This window comes from Myripristis murdjan, chromosome 13 (assembly GCF_902150065.1).
Source record: "Myripristis murdjan chromosome 13, fMyrMur1.1, whole genome shotgun sequence".
NCBI classification, from domain to species: domain Eukaryota; kingdom Metazoa; phylum Chordata; class Actinopteri; order Holocentriformes; family Holocentridae; genus Myripristis; species Myripristis murdjan.
Window position 1 is genome coordinate 12,534,570 of NC_043992.1, and position 21,710 is coordinate 12,556,279.

General features: G+C 43.2%; 3 protein-coding genes and 1 long non-coding RNA gene across 9 annotated transcripts; 2 read left to right on the forward strand and 2 right to left on the reverse strand.

Moving 5' to 3' along the window:
* The first annotated feature begins 1,716 nt into the window (after positions 1-1,716).
* On the forward strand, positions 1,717-6,070 carry LOC115370762 (protein FAM57A-like). The gene is made up of 5 exons (XM_030067920.1): positions 1,717-2,037; positions 2,597-2,680; positions 3,669-3,888; positions 3,980-4,075; positions 5,515-6,070. The coding sequence occupies exons 1-5, from the start codon at positions 1,916-1,918 to the stop codon at positions 5,809-5,811; spliced, it is 819 nt and encodes a 272-aa protein (XP_029923780.1). The 5' UTR covers positions 1,717-1,915; the 3' UTR covers positions 5,812-6,070.
* LOC115370763 (uncharacterized) lies at positions 4,219-6,980 on the reverse strand. 3 transcript variants are annotated; one of them, XR_003929281.1, is made up of 3 exons: positions 6,586-6,980; positions 6,333-6,466; positions 4,219-5,754 (listed from the first exon to the last, which is right to left on the reverse strand). It is a non-coding gene; the product is annotated as an uncharacterized LOC115370763 (long non-coding RNA). The 3 variants fall into 3 exon arrangements; XR_003929282.1 differs by having other exon boundaries at positions 4,219-5,730; positions 6,586-6,978; XR_003929283.1 differs by having other exon boundaries at positions 4,219-5,727; positions 6,586-6,976.
* Positions 6,981-7,602: 622 nt separating this feature from the next.
* Positions 7,603-14,615, reverse strand: gemin4 (gem (nuclear organelle) associated protein 4). The gene is made up of 6 exons (XM_030067552.1): positions 14,456-14,615; positions 11,604-13,676; positions 11,190-11,346; positions 10,603-10,873; positions 8,478-9,287; positions 7,603-8,278 (listed from the first exon to the last, which is right to left on the reverse strand). Exons 1-6 carry the CDS (start codon positions 14,463-14,465, stop codon positions 8,057-8,059), a joined length of 3,543 nt encoding a protein of 1,180 aa, XP_029923412.1. The 5' UTR covers positions 14,466-14,615; the 3' UTR covers positions 7,603-8,056.
* Positions 14,616-15,610: 995 nt separating this feature from the next.
* On the forward strand, positions 15,611-20,408 carry dhrs13b.2 (dehydrogenase/reductase (SDR family) member 13b.2). Of its 4 annotated transcripts, XM_030067060.1 has the most exons (9): positions 15,611-15,779; positions 15,895-15,951; positions 16,073-16,249; positions 16,340-16,615; positions 17,131-17,460; positions 18,189-18,536; positions 19,202-19,282; positions 19,469-19,488; positions 19,623-20,408. In XM_030067060.1, exons 3-9 carry the CDS (start codon positions 16,093-16,095, stop codon positions 19,638-19,640), a joined length of 1,230 nt encoding a protein of 409 aa, XP_029922920.1. In that variant the 5' UTR covers positions 15,611-15,779; positions 15,895-15,951; positions 16,073-16,092; the 3' UTR covers positions 19,641-20,408. The 4 variants fall into 4 exon arrangements, with proteins under 4 accessions (XP_029922920.1, XP_029922922.1, XP_029922918.1 ...); XM_030067062.1 differs by lacking the exon at positions 15,895-15,951; XM_030067058.1 differs by lacking the exon at positions 15,895-15,951 and having other exon boundaries at positions 15,770-15,894; positions 19,623-20,407.
* The last annotated feature ends 1,302 nt before the right edge of the window (positions 20,409-21,710 follow it).

Sequence of the window (21,710 nt, forward strand, 5' to 3'; positions counted from 1 at the left end):
TTATTAGCTCTGTGTTAAGGCTGTGTCAAGTGAATACAAACAATGCAGGATACAAGAAAGGAAGGTTTTTCAAAGACTGATTTGGTTCAAGTGGGCTAGTGATTCTATGGAAAACTGGAATGACTCAAAGAACCCTATGGTTTGATTCGGTAATAAAACATTCTTAAATTAAAAATAAAATACTGCTGATTTGTGAGATTGTAAATATTCTTAGATTGCTCCTCACAGCTTCATTAAGGGTCTATGTAGAACTTGGTGCTGTAGAGATTCTCTCTAAAAGGCTTTGATAAAGCACCACAAAGGCCTCTAGTATGGTAAAAGCCTAATGACCCATTTTCTGGTACAATAGAACCCTTTTCTTCAGAGTGCATTTTGGGTTAGATAGGTTAAATATTATTACATTTGCCTGTGTAATGGCTGAAGATAAACAAGTGGAGAGCTTGCTGGGAACCAGAAAGCTCATTTGTGAAATTTGTAAAATATGAGAAGCACTGCTCTGTGTAACCAGACACTTCCCAACAGGTCTGCCCGCTGTGAAGCCCGAACTCAGTCTCATCCTGCTGGGAAGGAGAAGATCAGGAAAGAGCTCGGCAGGCAACATCATCCTGGGAAGACCTGAGTTTCAGAAAGGCACAAAGACCGTCAGGTGCTGTGCAGGCCACGGGGAGGTGTTCGGACAGCCCGTCACGGTGGTGGACACTCCCGGGTGGAGCCGGTTTGGTTTGGCCAAGCGTGAAGACGTCAAGGTCGAGATAAGACAAAGCCTCTCCCTCTGTTCCTCAGGCAGTAAAGTGGCGTTCCTGCTGGCTGTACCCGTGGACTCTGTGGACTTCAGAGAAAAGGACAGGAGAGCTGTGGATAAGTACGTCAGTGTTTTGGGGGCCGAGGTTTGGAGAAGCACTGTGGTGCTGTTCACCTACGGTCAGCATCTGAAACAGAGCTTGGACATGCACATCAGGGCGCAGGGGGAGCCTCTGCAGTGGGTGCTGGAGAGATGTGCCCATCGGTACCATTTATTTCATACACACACAGAAGACCAGACTCAGGCAGCTGGGCTACTGGAGATGGTGGAGCGACTGTAGAAATGATGTGAAAAATCATGTGTAATAAAGGAAGAGCTGAATGCCGTGGCTTATTTCATGAAAATGAATGCAATCATTATTGCATCAAGAAAAGCTGAAAAATCAATGTGGTGTGGAAAATTGCAAATTGTAAAACTGAAGCTCAAGAAAAATAAAACCTAAGAGTGCACTACATGAGGGTTATTTAAACAAAACACATCTGACACATAGAAATGAATGAATGAATGAAAAATATGAAAGGAAGTAACCATATTTTTTTTTATTGTGAACAACAAACACATGTCCTAATACAATATCTAGCTATCCATCTATCTATCTTTGTGCATGTGTGTATATTTCTCTCTTCCTCTCTGTATAGATATACATATAGCTATATATTTGTGTGTCGATAGATAGATAGACAGACAGACAGACAGACATACCTCCACATAGAGAACTGTCATTCTTATTATTTCTTAATATTATTGGTTTATTTACTGCATGTGTTTGACCTTTAATAAGAAGCCAATAAAAGGTGTGAAGCCAATAAAAGATGTGTTTGACCTTTAATAAGAAGCCAATAAAAGGTTATTGAAGGTGACTTTCTTGCCATTGGTTCACAGCGCCTCCTGTCAGCCAATCAGAGTCCTCCATACGGCATTTGACACTGTGTATCTTCACAACAGGGAAGTTCAGCAACTTTAGTAACTAGTACTGTTGTGTTTACCTCCACGGCGGTTTGTTTGGCGCCTGTTTATGGTTTTATTTGGCTACTAGGCTTTGATTTATTATCAGGGCGTGGTTTACTTTACAGCAAATGCGGCTGTGGAGGAGGAAGAGGTCGGCTCCAGATCATGTTTGTTGCCTTGCTTTGCGGGGCAGTGTTTTTCCCGGGGCTTTTCCTCAGCCTCAGGACTGTGCTCAGGTCTGCTTTCACACACTGGACTGATGCGGATGTGGTGGCTGTCAGCGAGAGGTTAGCCCTTGCACGAGCCGTCCCCGTGAAATGAGCCACGCCGAACTCCGTTAAAAAAAAACTGTTGGTTTAATGTTGCCTTGCTCAGGGGCAGACATACACACCTCATGATCCAAGACCTAACTCTTTGACCGTATTATTAGGAAACACCAGTTAATCCGGACTGTGTATGGTCTACCAAGGAGTTCTGTATTTAAGACAATTTAATCCTCAAGGGGTTGGTTCCGCTGTTGCTCCCACGTTTCATCCTCAGTCAGTTATGCAGCAGCGTCACCGTAGCGAGCACTATGACTCAGTTTCAAAAGTTGTAATTGTGCTGAAATATGTGTTGCTTGGTGATAATGTGTCTGCCGAAGTCACCAGTGGTTCTGAATGATTCGTTAGCGGCCTTAAGACACTTAAAGAACTGTGTACTTTAGCTAATAAGCAAGGCAGCGTTAATTTGACATATTTTTGAATGAAGTAATGGCGTACTTTTCACTTCTCTCTCTAAGGCACAACAGCACTCATGAGGAGTAATGGCATCACGTTTTCGTTTTTTGGTCATCTTCCTCTTCAGGCTGGTTTCCTCCATCCATGCGTCCTTGGCTGCCACAGCTGGAGTTGTAGTGGTGACCTCCTGCAGGGATGTGATGACTGACAGGTAGGAGAGCCATACACATACATGGGTTTGGGGTAATATTCTGAGACAAAAAAAAAAAAAACAAAAAACTCAGAGTTTCAGAGATTTAAGTTGTAAATTTATGAGAAAAAACTCGAGTTTATGAGGGAGAAAAACTTATAAAGTCACAAATTTATGGGAAAAAAAACTCAGGATAGTAGTTTTTCTGCAGAACACAGGCTCTTACAGTTCTACACAGACTCTTTATGTTGCTGTTAAAAAAGCATCACCTAATGGGTGGTATTACAGAAAACAGGTTATTAAATTTGGCATGGTAGTCTGAGATGCTGAACGGCTGCCAACTTGACCATCCAATCACCAGCTGGCGTGTCATTAACAATGAATGACCTTCTCTTAAATGGTTTAGCCTCAAGGCCCAAGAGGAGCCGTGGAAAATAAATTGCCTAAAATATTTCCTCAGTTTTCTTTCATTAAAAAGCCAGTTGTTGTTTTAGACAACAGTTCATCAGTCGCCTAGAAATGAAAAGACCTTTATTTTCTTTACACTGAATGAAATGCCTCACATTTACAGTAATAAGAGAACTGCACAGTATTCTTTATTATCCTCAATCAACCGGTTCTTTAAGTCATTCGTTCTTTGTAGAACCACTACCATGAAGAACCTTCCTTTCTGTGTGCATGCAGTCATTTATCAAATGGACCAAATCATACTGACAGTTATTAGTCATTGATCCACTTGTTCCCATGCAGAAATTTCATAGTAAAGTTTTCAGAATTTGGTGGCAGTTGATATGGCACACAGAGCTTTTGCCGTAGCTTAATGTAGTGATGACTTGATATGAATCAGTGAGTAACACATCTTAGAAGCTGTTTTATAAATATAAATAAATAAATAAATATGGATTAAGCAGACTTGCCTTTCACATCAAGGCATCATATTTCCAGGTCTCCTTGAACCGCGTCAGTTCAAGTCATGAATATTCTGTCTGTCTGTCAATTACATTAACAGACACTGGTTGGTCGATGGCTTTGTTCTCTTCGGTGCTCCCTACATGGCCTATGACATCTGTGCCATGTATCTGAACCACTACCACACTCAGAAGGTCAAAGGTCATGATGGCGCCTATGGACACCACTCCCTGCGGACGGTGAAGTCCTTCCTCCTCAGAGAATGGATGCTGGTCCTCCATCACGCGGCGCTGCTCCTGATTTTCATGCCCATCACTCTGGTGAGGAGGAGGAGGAGGAGGAGGGGGAGGAGTCTGATGCAGAGTGAGGAGTTTCTGTTTCATCTTTCTGTTTTGTGTGCCTGCTTTCCAGTTCTTCAGAAGAGGACTTGGTGATTTCTTCATCGGCTGCATGTTCACCACAGAGTTCAGCACCCCCTTTGTCTCCATAGGAAAGATTCTCATCCAGGTAAAACACCGGCACAAATGCAGCCGTGATGCTTCACAGCGTGGAATAATGTGACATAACTGCTCGGATGTGTTCATATAATGCATCAGTGTCAAACTCGCTCACTAAAGGGGCCTGTATCAAAAAATTAAAAAAAAACAATTCGAGTGCTGAACAGTGATTTTTATTGAGTACCTCAGACCCAAAGTGGTCATTCTGTTAATCAAGCTATGGCCAGTGTAAAAAATGATTGATCCACAAATAAAACCTTTAGATGAAACATTCCTTCCCAAAAATGTCTTTCTAAAAAAAAACAAAGAAATCTAAAGTCAAATGATTAGTACAACTGCTCACCATGGTCACTGTGGGAAAAAAAAACTACAGAGCTGAGATTAAAGTTGTAAATTTAGGATTTTTTTTCTTGTAAAGTTGACTTAATCTCAGAATTAAAGTTTTCTTTTCATAAATTTGAGTTTTTTTTCTCATCAATTGACCACTTTAATTTTAGAGAATCATTTTTTTTCTCGTAAATTTACAACTGTAACCTTGAAAATCCTGAGTTTATTTCCTGTTATTTTTCTCCCCACAGTGACCCTTGTACACTGTGTAGCGACTGGTTAACACTATCACCACCACGGGAGGTTACTGAAGGTTAACACACCCCTCGCTGTTGTTGTCTTAGATCAGAGTGGAAAATGACAGGAAAGGAGTCCACTGCATGATTTTTTTTTTTCCTGGCATAGTGCATCCGAAAACCTACCCAGAATCCTTTCAAATGACAAATTATCAAAAATAACCAACACCAGATATTTTGCGTATGAGAAATCTACAGTAATATGTTTTTACTCATACATGCACACCAAGGGCATGCAAATCCAACTAGACATAAAACCAGTATTTGTCTGTCAAACCACATGAGTCATTTGGTTAAAATATAGCAAAGTATTTAAAGTCATAGTCATCGGCCTCGAGTTTGACATGTGATTTAATACAGCAGTGAGCTCCCATTTACTCTCTTCTGTGTACATATCTCATATTCTTGTATTGTAAAGTGAAGTGCCCCAGTTTCTCCACAAAGATTATTTGAGGTATATTATGCAATTTTGCAAGTTGGCAGCAGTAGTGAAAAGTGTAAACTCCAAAACCCGGAATTTAATGTGTCAGTAAACTACACGTGGCACGTTTGTGTTTAACAACCTGGCCAGCCTTTGATCACTTTATATCAAAAAGACATCCATGGGATCCAAGAGGGAAAGCTAACTTTCTCAAAATTGAGTTTATACTGAAATATCGTGTTGCTCACTAGGAGACTGATCGGTTTGTAAATGAACTCTGAAACACACTAGGCAGCCCAAAGTAGCACTGATAATCCACTTCTAACATTTAGATAAGCCATGTCTAGTGCAGGTGTAAAGTGTCATCTCATTTTCCTCTTCCATTTCCGGCTCTTTGACGCCCAGTTGGGCCTCGACAACAGCAGGCTCCACAGGATCAACGGTGTCATGGTTCTGGTGAGTTTCTTCACTTGTCGCATCCTTCTCTTCCCCTTCATGTACTGGATGTACGGACAGCAGTATGGGATTCCCCTGCACAGAGTGGCCTTCCATCTGCCGCTCCACTGCAACGTGGGCAACCTGGCCATCCTGGCCCCACAGATCTACTGGTTCATCCTGCTGCTGAGGAAAGCACACAGACTCTACCTGAGGCAGAACAGAGCCAAGGCAGACAGCCAGAGAGACAGCTTAAAGACAGAATGAGCGGTCGGTGTAGCATTTCTGGGGTATGGGGTGGCAGATGGAGGCTGATTGTAAAGTCTCAACAGTTGAGTGTTTTGTCTAAATAATGTTCATCACTCTGACTAACCATCTGCTGTTTAAAATGTGACACTATCTGTACATTGTGTTGTTGAATCAGTCTATTAGCATTGTATTTGTACTGTACTCTCAGGGATAAATGAGTCTTTGGCAGCTGTTACAATTAAGCACAATTAATAAAAAATGCTATTGCTTTACTGTTTGCTGAGAAACATTTTTATGAATAAACCCAATTTCTGTTTCTGCTCATAATAAGTTGAAATAGTTTAAGAGTAACTAAACATCCTGGGACAAACATTCTTATTTTTTATCTTATCTCATCCTCTTACACCTCATGTGATGGTGTAGCTCCCATACTTTGCACAATGTCTTGAGTGAATGAGAGAAAATATCAAGAATCTACAATATTTGCCATATATTGCCAGTATTTGACAGAGGTCAGAAATATCTTAAGTGATACTGACCTGGTGAGTCAGCATGCACACGCCACCAAAAGCATCACCTCCAGTATTTATGGTGTCTTCGAGGACATCGTCCCGATCTTGTCTTTGATCGTCGGGAGCACATTTGCCTTGTGGAAAGTCATTTCCAATATCCCCTGCACATTTAGTGCATTCATAAACTACAGAGGAAATGTGGCACACCCACGACGACAGCATGTTTTTTTTTTTTTTTTTTCAATCATGTTAAAAAATCAGAATTTGGATGATTTCTTACTTTGGAGATCTGTGAGCAGAGCTGCTGCAGTGATGTGGAGATGACCTGCTGGGACGTCAGACACACGACGTTGGCTGCACCTCTTACAGGTGGAGCTGCAGTGAGGACAAGCAGTGAGCCCAGGTCCGACTGTGGGCTCTTCGGCTCCAGGTGCACAGCAGGCATCTCTGATGCAGCTCCATTAACTTCTCCTCATATACTAAGTACTTTTCATGTGAGGGACCATAAGAAAAGAAAAAATCAATTATAGTCAACAACTGATGTATGGAATTTTTTCACCGCTGTCATTTTGACCATGAAATAGCAGGGAAACACAGGTGTTACTAATGACATTAATTAAGGTTCTGTTCCATTTAGGTCTAACGGAGTCAGGGTCCTGGTGCTGGAAAGGCTCTGCTCCACCTGGAACTGAACCTTAATATCATTAGTCACACCTGTGTTTACCTGCTCTTTCATGGTCAAAATGGCTGCGGTGAAAAAAGGTCTGTATTAGTATGTCTATCCCAGGTGAAGGGATTATTTCTGTGTCCCCAACATTATTTAGAGCAGTGGTTCCCAACCCAGTCCTCAAGGACCCCGTCCTGCAGGATTTTGTTTTAGCTCTACTCTTTCACATCCGATCCATTTAAGGGCCTCATGCTGATTGGTTGAAACAGATCTACCTGAACAGGCTATGAAGGAAGAGCTGGAACAGAAGTTGATTGATGTGTGATGTGTTGAGCTCCCATAAGTAATTCATGTTCTGTCTTCAAAATAAAAGCCCCGAGCAGTAATGTGCCATTACAGTCAATTTTGGGATGGACATTTTACAATCTACATAGTAGAGGCATTCTGTGCTCGTGAAATAAGATGATGCTCATGTTTGGATTACTAATAATGTAGGACAAATATTCAGAGGGACAGGGGTTTTCTATCTTATCACATTGTTAATTACCATTAAATTAGTTCCTGGTAAGGCAGCTGCAGTGAAAACCAGTGTGGTATTGGGTCCTTTCACAGCCCTAGGCAGTAAAAAATAACTGTCAACAGAAGATTTTATTCCAAACAAGTCACTTGACAATTACTTTTTGAAAAGAATGACTTCAGCATATGACAGTGGTTACTGAAGTCCTTATTAAGATGGATTGCCTGGAAACTTATACAAAATCTTGAAGAAAGAAGAGAAAACACTACTGACCAAAAATTGATGAAACTGATTTTCCTAAACAAGCCATACACATTTGTCGGCAGATATTTCAAGACGTGACAAAAATATAACATCGGCAATACCTTTTTATACACAACGCAGGTCAAAGTACTTAATTCCATAATTAACAATGTGCTTGGACAGATTTACAGACACTTCTCAATGCCCTTTCCATGACAGTAGGTATTTTGAGCTGTAGAGACAAGGAGGTCCACAAATAAGTAAACCAGAGTCTCTGAGCCCTGAACCTCCGGCGGGTTAAGGAGATGTGGAGTCGGTGCCGAGTCATGCTGCTGACAATGTGAGCTGAGCGATCTTCTGCTGCAGTACTGCCTTCATCTCTTGGTTGTCCAGGTTGTCTGTGATGGTGGAGAAGAAGTGCCTGGTGTTGTCGATCTCCAGCTGAGTGCTGCTGTGTGGGAAAGCGGCTGTAACGGTCTGGTAGTAGCTGAGGATCTCCAGAGAGGACAGGAACAGAGCTTCGCACTGGCCTCCCGGCATCATCACCTGGGAGGACAAGGCAAAGAAAACTGCTAGTCTGAGGAACATGTATGAACCAAAAGAGCCAGTTCTAATAATAGCACTGTAATGATTAAGCACTACTACTAGAGATTTGGTAAACCGACATACCAGGCTAATATTAGCTTTACATTAATGATCGGATCAGTCTGTGCCATAGTTAGTACTGTATGTTAATAATCCAAACCTGGACGTGCTGAACATGACAAAAGAGCTGGCTCAGTACAAAAAGGACCTCCTGGCAGGGAACAGGGCCCACATCTTTTTGCAGCTCCCCAGATGTGACGGCAGTGGTGGAGCCTTTTGGTGGCCTGGAGTGGCTGTTGACACACTGAGGACCAGGGGCAGATTTCAGAGGAGAGGTTTCTTCCACTTTTTGAGGTTCTTTCAGAGAATCCTTAGACACTTTGGAAGGTCTGGGTGAGGTAAAGGCGGGGTCAGAGTCTCTATACACCGGCATTTTGGGCGATATGGCAGAGCCTTTTGGAGAGGCTGTCGAAATGCCGGATGAAGGAAGGGGCAGCTTGGCTCGGAGTGAGTCCAGCATCTCCCTCACAGCGTGGGCGTACAACCTCCCAACGTGGGCCCAGCCGTCCTCCGGCAACCAGTCGGAGCAGCTGGCACCGCAGAGGAGCTGGAAGACACGAAGCAAGAGGACGGACAGACGGAGCTCGCAGGAGAAAGCCTTCAGATCCAGGAGGGGCAGGTAGTCCATGTACTCCAGGGAGTAGGGGACGTGGAGCTGACCCGAGACGAGCAGCTCCCTCAGGGCTCTCAGCTGCCTGGTCCACTGGGAGACAGAGCACCAGGGCAGAGTCTGGGTGACAGCCACCAGCAGGCCTTTACTGAACATGCTGAGGTGTTCAGACTGACGCCGGTCCAGAGAGAGGCACGAGAGCATGGTGGACTGGAGGGAGTCCGACAGAGTACAGCACTCCATCCACGCCAGCAGACCCGTTCCCTGGCCGTACTGGGGCAGCTCCAAACCTGACCACTCCTACAGGGACCAGGGGGTCAGAGATGATATAAAAGAAAGATTTATCACTACAAAACCTTTTTTTTTTTTAAATTTAATTATGGCATTTCTATTTTCTTGTATAGTCACAGAGAAGAGAGTTTGGACAGACAGGAGACAGAGAGGAGTAACATGCAGAATGTATAATCCACTCTCTGCAGGCATAGTGGGTGTGCCAACTGTTTTTTTTTTTCTCTCTCTCTGCTCTATACAAAGCAGACTGGCCAGCATGGGACTCTTAACAGTCTCTCTCTCTCTCTGTCTTATCAAAGGTGGACAGAGTGAGGCGTTTCCATGCTGGTTAGTCTGAGATGCTGCTGCTGCTTTGTGCAGAAAGAACTGAAATGAAGTGAACGGGTGGTCTGATAGCTCAATGGGCTTCTAGTCCAGCAACATGTCCAAATTACATAATCTCATTTTCCATGAATAGTTCAGTGCTCCTAACAGAGAGACATGGGTTAAAAAAAAGTGTGTAAAGGCAGGCATTGCTTTTTCAATCATGTATTTTTTTTGTGGCTGTAGACCTGGGCAAGATAACACAACTTCATCCTGAAACTGGTGCTTATGTTCATGTTGTGTTTAACTGTTAACCTATATCTTCAATTTTTTGACATAAAAACAAGCAGAAAACAGTTCAACTCTGTCAAACAGGTAATCTGAAAAAGTTCCTGAATGAACTGATATGAAATTTTGCAGAAATATTGGACCCATTTTAATTGAACAACAGAATACTTTTATTTTTGTTAAAACATAGAAAAAATTAAAAGATTACATTGCCTGGTGTTTTAGGTTTTTTATGTGGTATTATTTATGAATTGGTATCAAGGTATTTAGATATTTAGAATGGTATCAAAGTCCTAATTTTTTATCTAATTGATACTCCATAAGTTTTTATTAAGGGCTGGTACTCTGAATTGATCATATAGACTCTACCTCTTCCTGACAGTGACTGGCATGAGCAAAGTGTCTATAAAGAGTTATTACATTTATGAAAGAGGAGCACATCAGTGAGGGGGGACGAGAAAAGTTTGGGGGGGTTCAGGGTGAGGTGACACATTTTGATCTTTGCTTTGAGATCTCTGTTTTGGATTTTATTTCAATGACACCAGCTGAGCAGACAGGAAAGTTTGCACTTGTGCAGGTAGATTTGGTAGGTACATGTGGTCTTGCTGTTTCAGATACGACATTTATATTTATCTTACAGATTTGTCTGCCTATTTTGGAAGATTATTGCCCTTTGAAAAAAATGCTAAAGCACTCAGCACACACACAAAGTCAAAGCTGGTGTAATTCCCACCTGCTCGGGCAGATCACACACAGCCAGCAGAGACAAAGGGACCTCGTTTTTGAAGTGCTCGCCCCACACGGGCTTCAGGTGGAAGCGGACGGTCCAGTCCAGCACCTCTGTCTTGTTGTAGAGCCAGAACACGGCTCTGGACCAGCTGCTGGGGTCGGACACCACCTCTGCGCCCACCACCTGCCCCAGAGTGGTCAGCACCGACACCAACAGATCCTTGGTGTCCATGGACAAGTGGTGGAGGGCGCCCTCTGGTGGCTGCTCCCAACACCTGGCACAGATAACATGGGTGTACTTTGAAAAGATTATATCAGCGAGTGGGTGTGTTATGAATACATATCTGAGTAGGCTGTATTTTGGTTGCATTTTTCTTGACCAGTTACTATAGGACAGTATCTTATCTTGCTTTAGGCACTACAGTTTGATTAATAAACTGTACCCAAAAACCTAAAAAGGTGAATTAGAAGTATAGAAGTAAACAAGGGAATTACACTAAGTTGCTGGAGTAAAGCAGGACAAAACACAATTTTGGTTCATTGTGTTGTCTAAAAAAAGAGACCCCACAAATAGTAAAAGTGAGCACCCACCTGAGAGCCTGGTTCAGGAGCTGGGCCAGGACGTAGAGCAGCGGGAACGGAGAGCAGCCCAACACCCAGTGAGGAGAAGAGGCCGGTTCCTGGAGATCCAGACACAAGGCACTGTGGAGAAGCTGCAGACTCAGGTCTATATCAACAGGGCCGTGATCTGGAGGGAACAGAGAGTACTGATTTGGATCAGACAGGTTCCCATTTTCAGTTATTGCTCAGCAGGCTCATATATCCATTAGACACACAAACACAGATCACGTCAGTGGCCTAAATGTCCTTTTTAGACAGGAGAGGCATCTAATCAAACATTTGAACCTGGAAAAAGGATTTAAAGATTGAATAGCAGATTAAATGGCAAATTTTTGGGGGATGAGAGGACAGATGGAGTTTAAAGTGTGAATAAGATATGCTCACCCTCAACGGAGAGGTTAGGCAGGACAAAGGCACCCACAACCTCCTGGGGTGACAGAAAGCTTTGCCTCCTTTCTTCTCCTTCGACTTCCATGACTGGCATCATCAGCAGACCCAGGAACTTGAGGAGCTGCTCTTTTTCACTGGCTGACAACACTTTGGTCCTGATCGTCTCTTGCAGACAACTGCAAAGGAGACTCCAACCACCTCCAGCATCCCTTCTTCCATCCATCTTTTCGTCTTCCTGCTGTTTTTCTTCTCCACTAATCGGTGCTTCATCGTTTCTTTCCCTCCCTCTGAGTCCAGGCAGCTGCTGCAGGATCTTTGCCATGAGAGAAAAAGCCCCTTTATTGAAAACAGCTGAATGGCAGCAACTCATTAAAGTGGCCTTGGGGTTCTGAAACGCCACTCGAGCTACTAAGGAGACTGCTGTGCTCAGGTTGCCCTGCGACACCGCTGCCGAGGCTCCACCGCCCCCTTGGATGATGCAGTTGAAAGCCATGTTGAGCTCTTGTCCGAATGTGCCCGTCACGGCAGAGGGGACAGAGCGTCCAAAGAACCCCTCACTGGATGATCTCAACATGGCTGCCAATGCTTTGTTCTTGTCCTCTAACGAAAGCGCTGAGAAAATGTCCACAATTACTTTCATTAGTTTTCTGCACTGGCTTAGGTTTGCGGTGTCGCTGTGGAATTTACTCACGAGGGTTGAGGCGAGTTTGATCACCGTTCCGTGCTGCTGGAAGGCTGCTTTGTTCCTTTCCAGGCAATCTATCCAGAGCTCATCGCTCACGGCCCAGCTCTTCTTGGAAGCAAATAAAACAGCAAAGTCTTGATAATCCTCCAGGCGATGGTTAACGATGGCCATAGTGAGCCTAGCATTCACCTCAGGGCTGTTTTCTACAGCAGGGAAGGAAAGTGACTCCAGCACCTCTCTCAGTGTAGTCTTTACATCATTCAGAGTCTGTGGATCGTCCATTTCACTGATAACCTCAGGCGCGTCCCCTTCCTCTAGAGCTCTGAGGACTCTCTGGACACTCTGATCGACTTTATACGCTGAATAACTAGGAAGAGCGCTGTCACGCTTCAGCAGTCCACTGTTTTGCCAAAATTGTGCAACTTCTGTTATAATCTTCAAGGCTTGGGTGAGCTCTAGCTGGCTGGGTTGAAACTGAGATGGGCTGTGAGATGCACGCAGGTCCCTCTGGATTTCCCGAAGTAGTTCAGGACTCCAATCATCATCATTCCTCTGTCTGAGCCTCACAGTTTTAGACAAAAAGAGCATCTTCTCTTCGGGTGGAAGTATGACTGCTTTGTCTATTAGGAAGGAGGTGTACAGAGTGTCCAGGGCAGTGGAGAGGGCTTGGAGGCAGAGGTCTGTTGTGGATATATGATCTCTTATGTCTTTCAGTGCATGAAAGAGTGTGTGCAATACATCAGGGGATGATGGGGGTAGATCTGATGTGTCTAGTTTGAGCCTCTTCGCAGCCTGAGGGGACAGACTAGCAGGCTGAGAGGACAGACGAGCAAACTGGTCAGCAAACATCTTCTCCAGGTCATCCTCACCTCCCGCCTTCTGCTCAGCTCTGCCTTTCCAAAGTTCCCGCCACACCTCAAGAAAGAGTTGGACATCATCCTCTGAACTAGGATCACAGCTCACATGCTGGACCAGCCTGGCCAGCTCAGTGCAGATCTGAGCTCGGGGAAGACAGAGGAGGAATCGGCCAAAGATCCCAGCAGCTGCCATCGACTTGACCAGCTCCAGCAGGACAACATGGCTGACCTCGGGAAGGCTGCTCTGGGTTTGGAAGAATGGGTTTTCCTTCCAGCCTGTCTCTACGTCCTCCCCTGTCTCCCTGCACAGCAGCTTGCACCACAGCACACAAACTAATTTCTTTTTCCAGTGGATGGCGCTTGTGTTGGGGCAATCTTTGAGCCCCTCTTGTCTGCACAGTTCTCCAACAGCTTCAAGGATCGGGTGGCTCACCCTGGGCCAGTCGCCCTTCTGAAGGGAGGAGAGGGATGTGGGGAGAGACAGCTTGTTGGCCAGAAGGAAGCCACCCTGAAGAACTGCCAAATCTGAAAATACAGGAGTGCAGACATCAAAACTAAATCCCATTCATAAACCGGGACAACAGCAAGAAACATCATGCAAACTATTAGCACTGTATTCTGAGTTTGACAGGTCCTGGATTAATATAGTGTCTACATAAAGCATGTGATTAAATGCTAATAATAATGATCATAATTACTCAACGGAGTAGCCCCTTCTTCCCTTTGGTGGTTCTCAGTCACGCCGAAGTCCATTAAAAAATCTGACATTTTAATTGTTGCCCCGATTATCAGGGGGAAAAAATGCATTATGTAGTATGTATGAAGAATTTTTGGTCATCATTAGGGGCCATGGGATTATTTAATTCCACAAAAAAAAAAAAAAAAAAAAAAAAAATCAATTGGTTTGCCTGTTCTATTTTCTTACTGTTATATAAACTCTTTTTTTTTTTTTTTTTTTTTAATTACACCAAGTGGACATAAAGTACAGACAGTAGACATACAGGGTTAGGGTTAGGGTTATATAAACTCTTACAGGCAGTAGCTAGCAGTGCGACCAATTCTTAATGTTGAAATTATACTGAAATAAAATATTTGGGCGGTTTATATGCATGCCGAAATTAACACCAGCTTGTGTCCATTCAAAACATATCTTGTGTCATATTTTAAGTGCTATGTCTTACTGCCGATAAATAAGAAAACATTAAATTGGCATACATCTGGATGGAGCGAAGCAAGTTCTCACCAGACAAGACGGAAATGCAAGTCGCAGCTAGCAATGTGATATTTCAAAAAGATAAACTTACCTTTGCTCATCGTTGCTGTGATGGCTGCAAAGTGGAAATGTGTGTTTTTATTTTTCAACTTTTCATACTTTGCTTCACTCAGGTCCGCTTTCACACGCCGCTGTCTGCCGGCATGTCATTGGTTAGTTTGGTTTGTTTGGAGCGCTTCCTCTGTTCCGCATCAACGTGTCAGCGTGCAGGACGAACCAGCCGCTCTCTAAAAGCGCCCGCTGACTCTTACAGCGCCGCATCAGGACAAACTGCGTACTGCATGTGTACTGGCGTATAACAACATGACTTGGCAAAATATATATTCACAGTTGCAGTAAGACATTGTGTAATTGGCTGTGCTTTGACTGCCTGGGGCGACGTGTAAAGTTTTAATATAAATTTTAAAAAAGAGAAATTCTCTATCAAAATTATTTGGACCACGTTTAGTTGTGTTACTGTCCCATCACCTAGATGGTTTTAGTCCTCCTTATTTAATGATACTCAGTGGAAGATAGCGTGAAAAATTTGTTAGAAATACCGGATCAATAAGACGTTTAAGGGCGTGTCTTTCAAGATTATCCGGTAAACCATGTGTTAGAAAAAGAGAATCTCCCATCTATTTTCACTACAAGAATGTTTTGATTGATATAGCCACCTTTCAAAAAAAAAAAAAAAAAAAAAAGACAAGAAAGAAAGAAAAAACTTAAAGTGAATGTAATGTTAAAATAAATATTTTTGATGTAATACATCTGAGTCGAGATAAGACTGAAAATAGCGTGATGAATAGGCCTATCATACAAGTATTTACTTTGGAAAAATTCCATATTCATAACAAAAATGGTTAGCAACCAAGTCAACTTTTCCTTCACTTTATTGATGAATTCAAACAATACAGCATATACGTAAAACACAGCATTTATGTAATAATGAAAACAAACAAACAAATAAACAAAAATGCTACAGCTACAGTCACGGACGTTAAAGTTATTAAACGCATACAAAACACCTTCTGGCAATGTTAAACATAAATGTAATATTTCTGTATTCACGTTGTTGTTTTTATGTCCATGTATCTGTTTGTGCCACTGTCTACGAACATGTGTACAATAAAGAAAGTGTGAGAAAGGGAAAAAAAAAAAAAAAAAAAAAAAAAAAAAACTACAACAGCTTCCGTGTCGCATTTTGCTGGTTTAATCGAGCACTATTTCTCGGGCAGTAAGAAATATTGCGATTATAGAAGACATTAAACACAGGGGGCAATCTTATGAACGTGTCTCTCGGCTGGAACACGTGATGCGGGGTTTTTTCCAGTTGAGTATCGGGTTCTCCTAAAGTGAAAGTGAAAGTTATTCAAGTAAGTCAACTGTCAGCAGCTGTAGGTGGGACTCGAGCAGCGAGGACAGAGTTGTACCGATGAATAACCATGAGTGTTATCCTAAAGATCTTTATTTACTTGTGTCTTTGCGCAGGTAGGCGGCTCTGCACACTGTAAACGTGGGGTAAGCGATGTATCCGGATGCAGTGAGGTGAGAATAGTGACTGTACCCTCTCTCTCTCTCTCTCTCTCTCTCTCTCTCTCTCTCTCTCTCTCTCTCTCTCTCTCTCTCTCTCTCCCCCTCTCTCCACCTGTTTATGTCCCTCTCTCAGGGCTGCACTGTGTGGACCAGATGCCATGGCTGCCTTGTCAGTTCTTTGATGAACACATCTTTGTGAACCACGAAAACCATACTGAGACTCAGTTCATCCACAAAGACACTGTGCTGCAGTTTGGAAAGAAGGGAGACGCTCCTGTTAATCCACATGCCATCACCTTCCTGGTCACTGGTGAGGCCTGCAGGAGCTGTTCTACTCTACTCCACTCTATTCGAAACTGTTGTGTTCTCTTCGATTCAGTTTTATTCTGTTCTGTTCCAGGGTCTAAGCTGGACCTGCGGGACTATGTGCAGGGTGTGGGTGCAGAGCGGCTGGACTGTGAGCTGCGCTGGTTCAGCACTGAGGGCATCCAGCTGCGTTGGCCCAGCCACGGGGCCCAGGAGTACGACTGCTGGTTCAGATGTACCCTGAAACACACGGCGGGCCACTTCACCGTCAACGCCTTCCTCAGACACACCCCTGCCCAGCGGCCCTCAGACCAGCAGGACTACCGCAGCCGGCCCGCCATCGGGGACAGAGACCTGCTCCCCACCTCAGGTAACACCCGTGTGTGTGACGGTCGGACTGATGTGTGCTTAGGAAAACTGTTAGGGACGCTGTTTGTGGAATAAATCTGCTGATAGACGATGTTTGTGCAGGTTAGAATCACTTGAGGTAATATAATCAGTCAAACTTATCAGAGGGAAAAAAAAACTGACTGGATGATATTCAGGTTTTAATAAAAGGTATTATCAACCTCACCTACAGGCAGACTGATACTGATATATCTCTTGTCTGTATTTGTATGTAGGAATATATTGATAGTACTTTTCCAGTGCCAGTGGAAGTAGTATGAAACTCTTACTGAACAGTGTAGCTTGCTCACTGGACAAAATATTTGCTCTAAAATCTGAGAAATACAAGACTCTGTGTGCCAGAAAAAGACAGTCTGCTTTTCTCTCTGACATGTTACTCGGTGCTTTTGGTGATAGATATTAGTCTTGGGTACAGTCTTTGATATAATGCTCAGTTTTACCTGTGTGTTTCTGTGACATCACATCTGCTTTCACCAGTCGCCATGGTCCTCCAGACCCTTTCTCCATCGGTGCTACCGGCCCTCAGTTCTCAGCAAAAGCTCCACTGCCAGTTTGCCATCGACCACAAGGGGCCAAACGCCCAGGTGGAATGGCATCGGCAAACTCGTGGAGAGAGACTCCTGCTGTTCAGCCATGCCAGCCGGTCTGGGCAGACCAAAGGGAGCGGGGTCGGCCTCAAGGCTCTGGTGGGGGGCGACGCTTCCTTTACTCTCCCCCTCGTGAAGCTGAACAGCGAGGGGACGTACATCTGCTCTGTGTCGGTGCCTCCGCTGCTGGGCAGTGTGGATGTGACTCTGCATGTCCAAGGTGAGTAGGGGCCATGGGGGTGGTGGGGTTGTCCCGTGTAAAGTTAGACTTAGAGCTGAATCTTGTTGATGTGGATGTTTTGTCCTGCCTGTCCACAGGTATTGTGAAAATTAGGTATTTTCACCCATTCCTCAGGGAGAGCAAATGAAAGTCACTTTGGCCTAGTCAGATGCATCCTCATTCAGTCGCCATCTCCTGTCTTTCCATTATCTGTGTGATACTGTTTTCAAAATCCCTAAAAAATCAACAACCTCTGAACTAACACAAGCATCTGTGATATTGATTTAATGACTTTCTGCAAGAGCTGCATAAATCATCTGTGGTTTTGATGAGTCTTGTGAGGGCCAAAACGAGTTCCCTCAACACTATTTTGCAAGGGCACCATCGCTCAGAGAAATGCAAACAGGACAGAGCATTTTTTCCCCTTTAGCAGGATGATAGTGGGCTCAACCAGACGTGTCTTCCTTTTCCTGATTCTTGGGGCTTCATTGAATTTTCATTGATTATCCAAGTCTAAACATCCAGCTCTCAGACTGTTTGTTTGGTCTCACGTTGCAGTTTCTCTTGACTGACGTGAGCAATATCTCGAAGCCTCCTCTCATTTTTTTCTACATCCGTGGTCGTGTGATTAGTTGTTGGCTGCTTATGGTTATATTTCTTACTGTTAGTGGTAGTTGTTGTAATAATAATAGTTGTGATTTTGGTGAGTTGTTGTGTCCTGTCCTCAGAGCGTCCCCGTGTCTCACTCAACGTGGGTTCCAGCCTTGTGCTCACAGATGGCACTTTTCAGAAGGTGGCTTGCGAGGCGGAAGGCTACTACCCTCTGGATGTGGAGATTGTTTGGTACCAGGAGCAGCCGGGGGCCTCGGGCAAGAGAGTTGGCGCTCCCCTGCCCAAGAAGGTCGATAACATTCTGCTGTCCAGCCACAAGCACAACCAGGAGGGAACCTACTCCCTGTCTGCTTTCTTCTACCTCCAGGCTTCACTCAGCCAGTCTGGCTACCAGTACACCTGCACTGTCTCCCATCAGTCCCTGCTGGTGCCCATCCGCAAGAGCTTCACCCTGACCGTTGAAGGTGAGTCAAGCCTTCCAAGTAAACATGACATAAGATTAAACTTTATTGATCAAACAGGGCTAAACAAGAGCTTTCTGATCATTTGTAGTACCCATTTTTCACCAAAATGTGACGTATGTCCTTGTATTTGGCATGTGTCAAGCAGCAGATGGGGTTATTTGCATCACTAGTGTATAAACTTATCATAGGGGGAAGGCGGCTTCAGTTTCTCATTCATTTTGCAGAGCAGCTGAGCACTTAATGCAGTTTTACCTGGTATCAAAGTGTCAAATTAACCCATTAAAATCTAGGAGTTCATTGGAGGGCTTTTATTGTGAAAGGTTGTATTTCACTCTGCACACATGTCTTTTTCATTTTACCATTTTGTCTTTATTTCTTGCAAATTTATTGTATTGTTTTACAATCTGTTTCTTTTTATTTTCCTTTTTTCCCCTTTTGTCTTGTAATTTAATGTGTATAATTCATACTACACTAATTATAATGTAGTTTCCTTGTTGATGATTTTGTGGTATTTTTATAAACTAATTTTTGGCTAATTTTGAATGTATAAAACAAAACTGCTGCTGCTCACATAAATTGAGCTGCAGTTCTCTTTGCTGCCTCAGGGTGGCAGTACAGGCCCGTAGCTGATAACTAACGTGTGTTTCGTCTGCTCTGTGTGGCAGAGCCAACCAGCTGGACATTTTACTTCTTGATTGCGGGCCTGCTGGCGGTCTTGTGTCCTATGCTGTGCTACTGGTACAAAGGTGAGCGTCAAGGTCCTCATACAAAGAAAATGATGCAGTGAATGTGTACACACAGTGTGAAACGAGTGTTTCTCAATGTAAGGTGTGGGGACAGCCAGGGGTCCGTAGCAAAATGAGGAGTCATAATTCACTGCTGCAGTAAAACGTCCCATATTAGAGAGTAACTGTGATTTATTTTCTCCTCAGTGCGAAGAGAATCCATGAAGGTAAGAAAATATGATCTCTTTGTTGTTAATTAATTAATGTAATTTAAACAATGCTGTCAGTGCAAACCAAATGTTTCTGTGTGTGTGTGTGTGTGTGTGTGTGTGTGTGTGTGTGTGTGTGTGTGTACTGTAAGCAGAGAAAACCCTACTGAATGGCCTCAACCGCCAGAGGAGAACAACTCAGAGACCAGCAGGGCCAGACTGTCTTTTTCTCTCCTCCTTCATTTGTCTTCATTTTTTCCAGCTTTGATTTTTTTTTTTTTTTTTTTTGTGAATCTGATCTTCTGTTAAACTGATTGCGATGCTGATTCTTCTGAAGATGGAAACTGTCAAGACGGAGATGGAGGGGATGGAGCAGCTCCTCTCCTGGGTGAACAAACAGCACGGCCACTAAACAAGAGAAAATTATAAACTTTCTTAAAAGGAATCTAGGGTATTGAACTGCATTAGATGGTACAGGTGGACCTGATAAAGTGGCCACTGAGTGTTTCTCCTAATGGCTATAAAATGTAATAAAACCTGTTCATAAATTAAGTTGAGGTGTAAATTAAATTAAGTGTAATTTTCAGGGTGAGATTTTAAGATATATGTATTATAAATGTATGCATCAAAATGTAATAAATCCTCTCTAAATGGGTAAAAATGTACATTAATACAATATTAAGATGTAGATTGTTTATAAGGCAACAGTTGTATGTTCTCATGTATTACATAATCAGGACAAAAGGCTATAGCATCACTCTAAAATGGTGTAAATTAAATGGAAATTGATTACTGGAGCCGGCTTTATCACCTTTGAGACACATTCAGTTTACATTTTTAAAGTTATAGCATCATCGGTTTTAGGGGCTTTTGAATGAGAGAATATTAAAGCTATTTAACTGAATAAATATTGCTCTTGTTCAAGGTGAAGGAATCTGTACTGTATTGTTTAGTGTCTTTTCCTCCCATTTTTGTGTTTCATTTGGGAGGAAATGGAGTGCTGGGTCACTACCATCATGATCTTTTCTCCGAGTCATTTTCTTTATCCGTTTCACCGACAGCGTCCATACACACCAGAAAAATCAAAGGCTTTTGTCAAACATCCCGCTGAGCCCCTGCAGAGTCTAGGCTTTCCAGCTACTTTTCTCTTTCTGCTCTCTCTCCTCTCCCTCATTAGAAACGTACATGAAAACTATCAAAGCGGGCTTGTAAAGCGTAGTAAGCCCCACGATGGTTGTAGATGTCAGCCATCAGCTTTGAAGAGGCCTGATGAGGAGGAACTTTAACGTGGAGTCCATGGAGAGGACAGCCAAGCCAGTCACTCAGGTCCGAGTCCATTTACAGGGATAAACAGAGCTTTTCTTAGACCAGTGCCAGATGTGTGTGTGTGTGTACGTGTGTGTGTACGTGTGTGCTGCTGCTGAGAGGGTGTGTATGTGGGTGTGTGTGGCCCTGGTTTGATCACACATGCTCTAAGAAAACAAACACTTGAGGTGAACAGTGCTAAAGCTCTCTGGGAGGTTCAGAAGGTGAAGTCCAGAAGAATAGGGAATCAATTAAATGACTTGAGGTTCTTAAGTGATACATCTAAAAAACAAACAAACAAACAAAAAAAAAACAGAAAGAACTTAAGTTGCAGCAAAAACTCACAAGCCTCGCTGCTTCCGCTTGCAAAGATGACGCTGCTTCTTTGGTCAAAGGTTTTTTCTTCATGCGTTCATGTTGAGGATAAACGATGGATTTTTACTGGCATTTTCCAATAGCCTCTCACTCCCTTTGATATCTGCCATTGCAAAAACCTTAGTTTTTAGTTTAGCTTTGTTTGTGTTTGAAGCACAGCACCCTTCTCCTGATTTGTGCCATAAAGCAATCCTCCACACTTCTCTCCGAATCTGCCCTGGCAGCTCGCAGTGTAAAATGACATGCAGAGGTTGGTAGAAATTGTCAGTCCTCTCAGTGATGATCTGATTTTTTTATTGAAAATATTTGAAGTCAAAATCAGCACAGTAATCATTGATGTTAAAATGCTGCATGTAACACCTTGATATACAAATAACGAGAACCTCTTTACCAAATATATATATTGCATTGCAGACCACAAACATTCAGAAATGTGGCGATACAGGATCTACAAAACTTAAAGAAGCATTGTGTAATTGTATGATGTTTTAGTGCCATCTAGTGGCTGCTGCTGCCCGTGTCTGTATACATGCTCAATTACTAGTTTTGTAATCATAGTT

Excerpts from the sequence above, each read along its gene's own strand:
- gemin4 (XM_030067552.1), bottom strand. Across the intron at positions 10,874-11,189 it reads CTCCTGAACCAGGCTCTCAG|GTGTTGGGAGCAGCCACCAG; the intron begins GTGGGTGCTCAC and ends TATCTGTGCCAG. Across the intron at positions 8,279-8,477 it reads GTCATGTTCAGCACGTCCAG|GTGATGATGCCGGGAGGCCA; the intron begins GTTTGGATTATT and ends TTGTCCTCCCAG.
- LOC115370762 (XM_030067920.1), top strand. The coding sequence starts at position 1,916 with ATGTTTGTTGCCTTGCTTTGCGGGGCAGTGTTTTTCCCGGGGCTTTTC. Across the intron at positions 2,681-3,668 it reads AGGGATGTGATGACTGACAG|ACACTGGTTGGTCGATGGCT; the intron begins GTAGGAGAGCCA and ends TTACATTAACAG. Across the intron at positions 4,076-5,514 it reads TAGGAAAGATTCTCATCCAG|TTGGGCCTCGACAACAGCAG; the intron begins GTAAAACACCGG and ends TTTGACGCCCAG.
- dhrs13b.2 (XM_030067058.1), top strand. The coding sequence starts at position 15,849 with ATGAGTGTTATCCTAAAGATCTTTATTTACTTGTGTCTTTGCGCAG. Across the intron at positions 15,895-16,072 it reads TTACTTGTGTCTTTGCGCAG|GGCTGCACTGTGTGGACCAG; the intron begins GTAGGCGGCTCT and ends TCCCTCTCTCAG. Across the intron at positions 17,461-18,188 it reads TGTGACTCTGCATGTCCAAG|AGCGTCCCCGTGTCTCACTC; the intron begins GTGAGTAGGGGC and ends TCCTGTCCTCAG.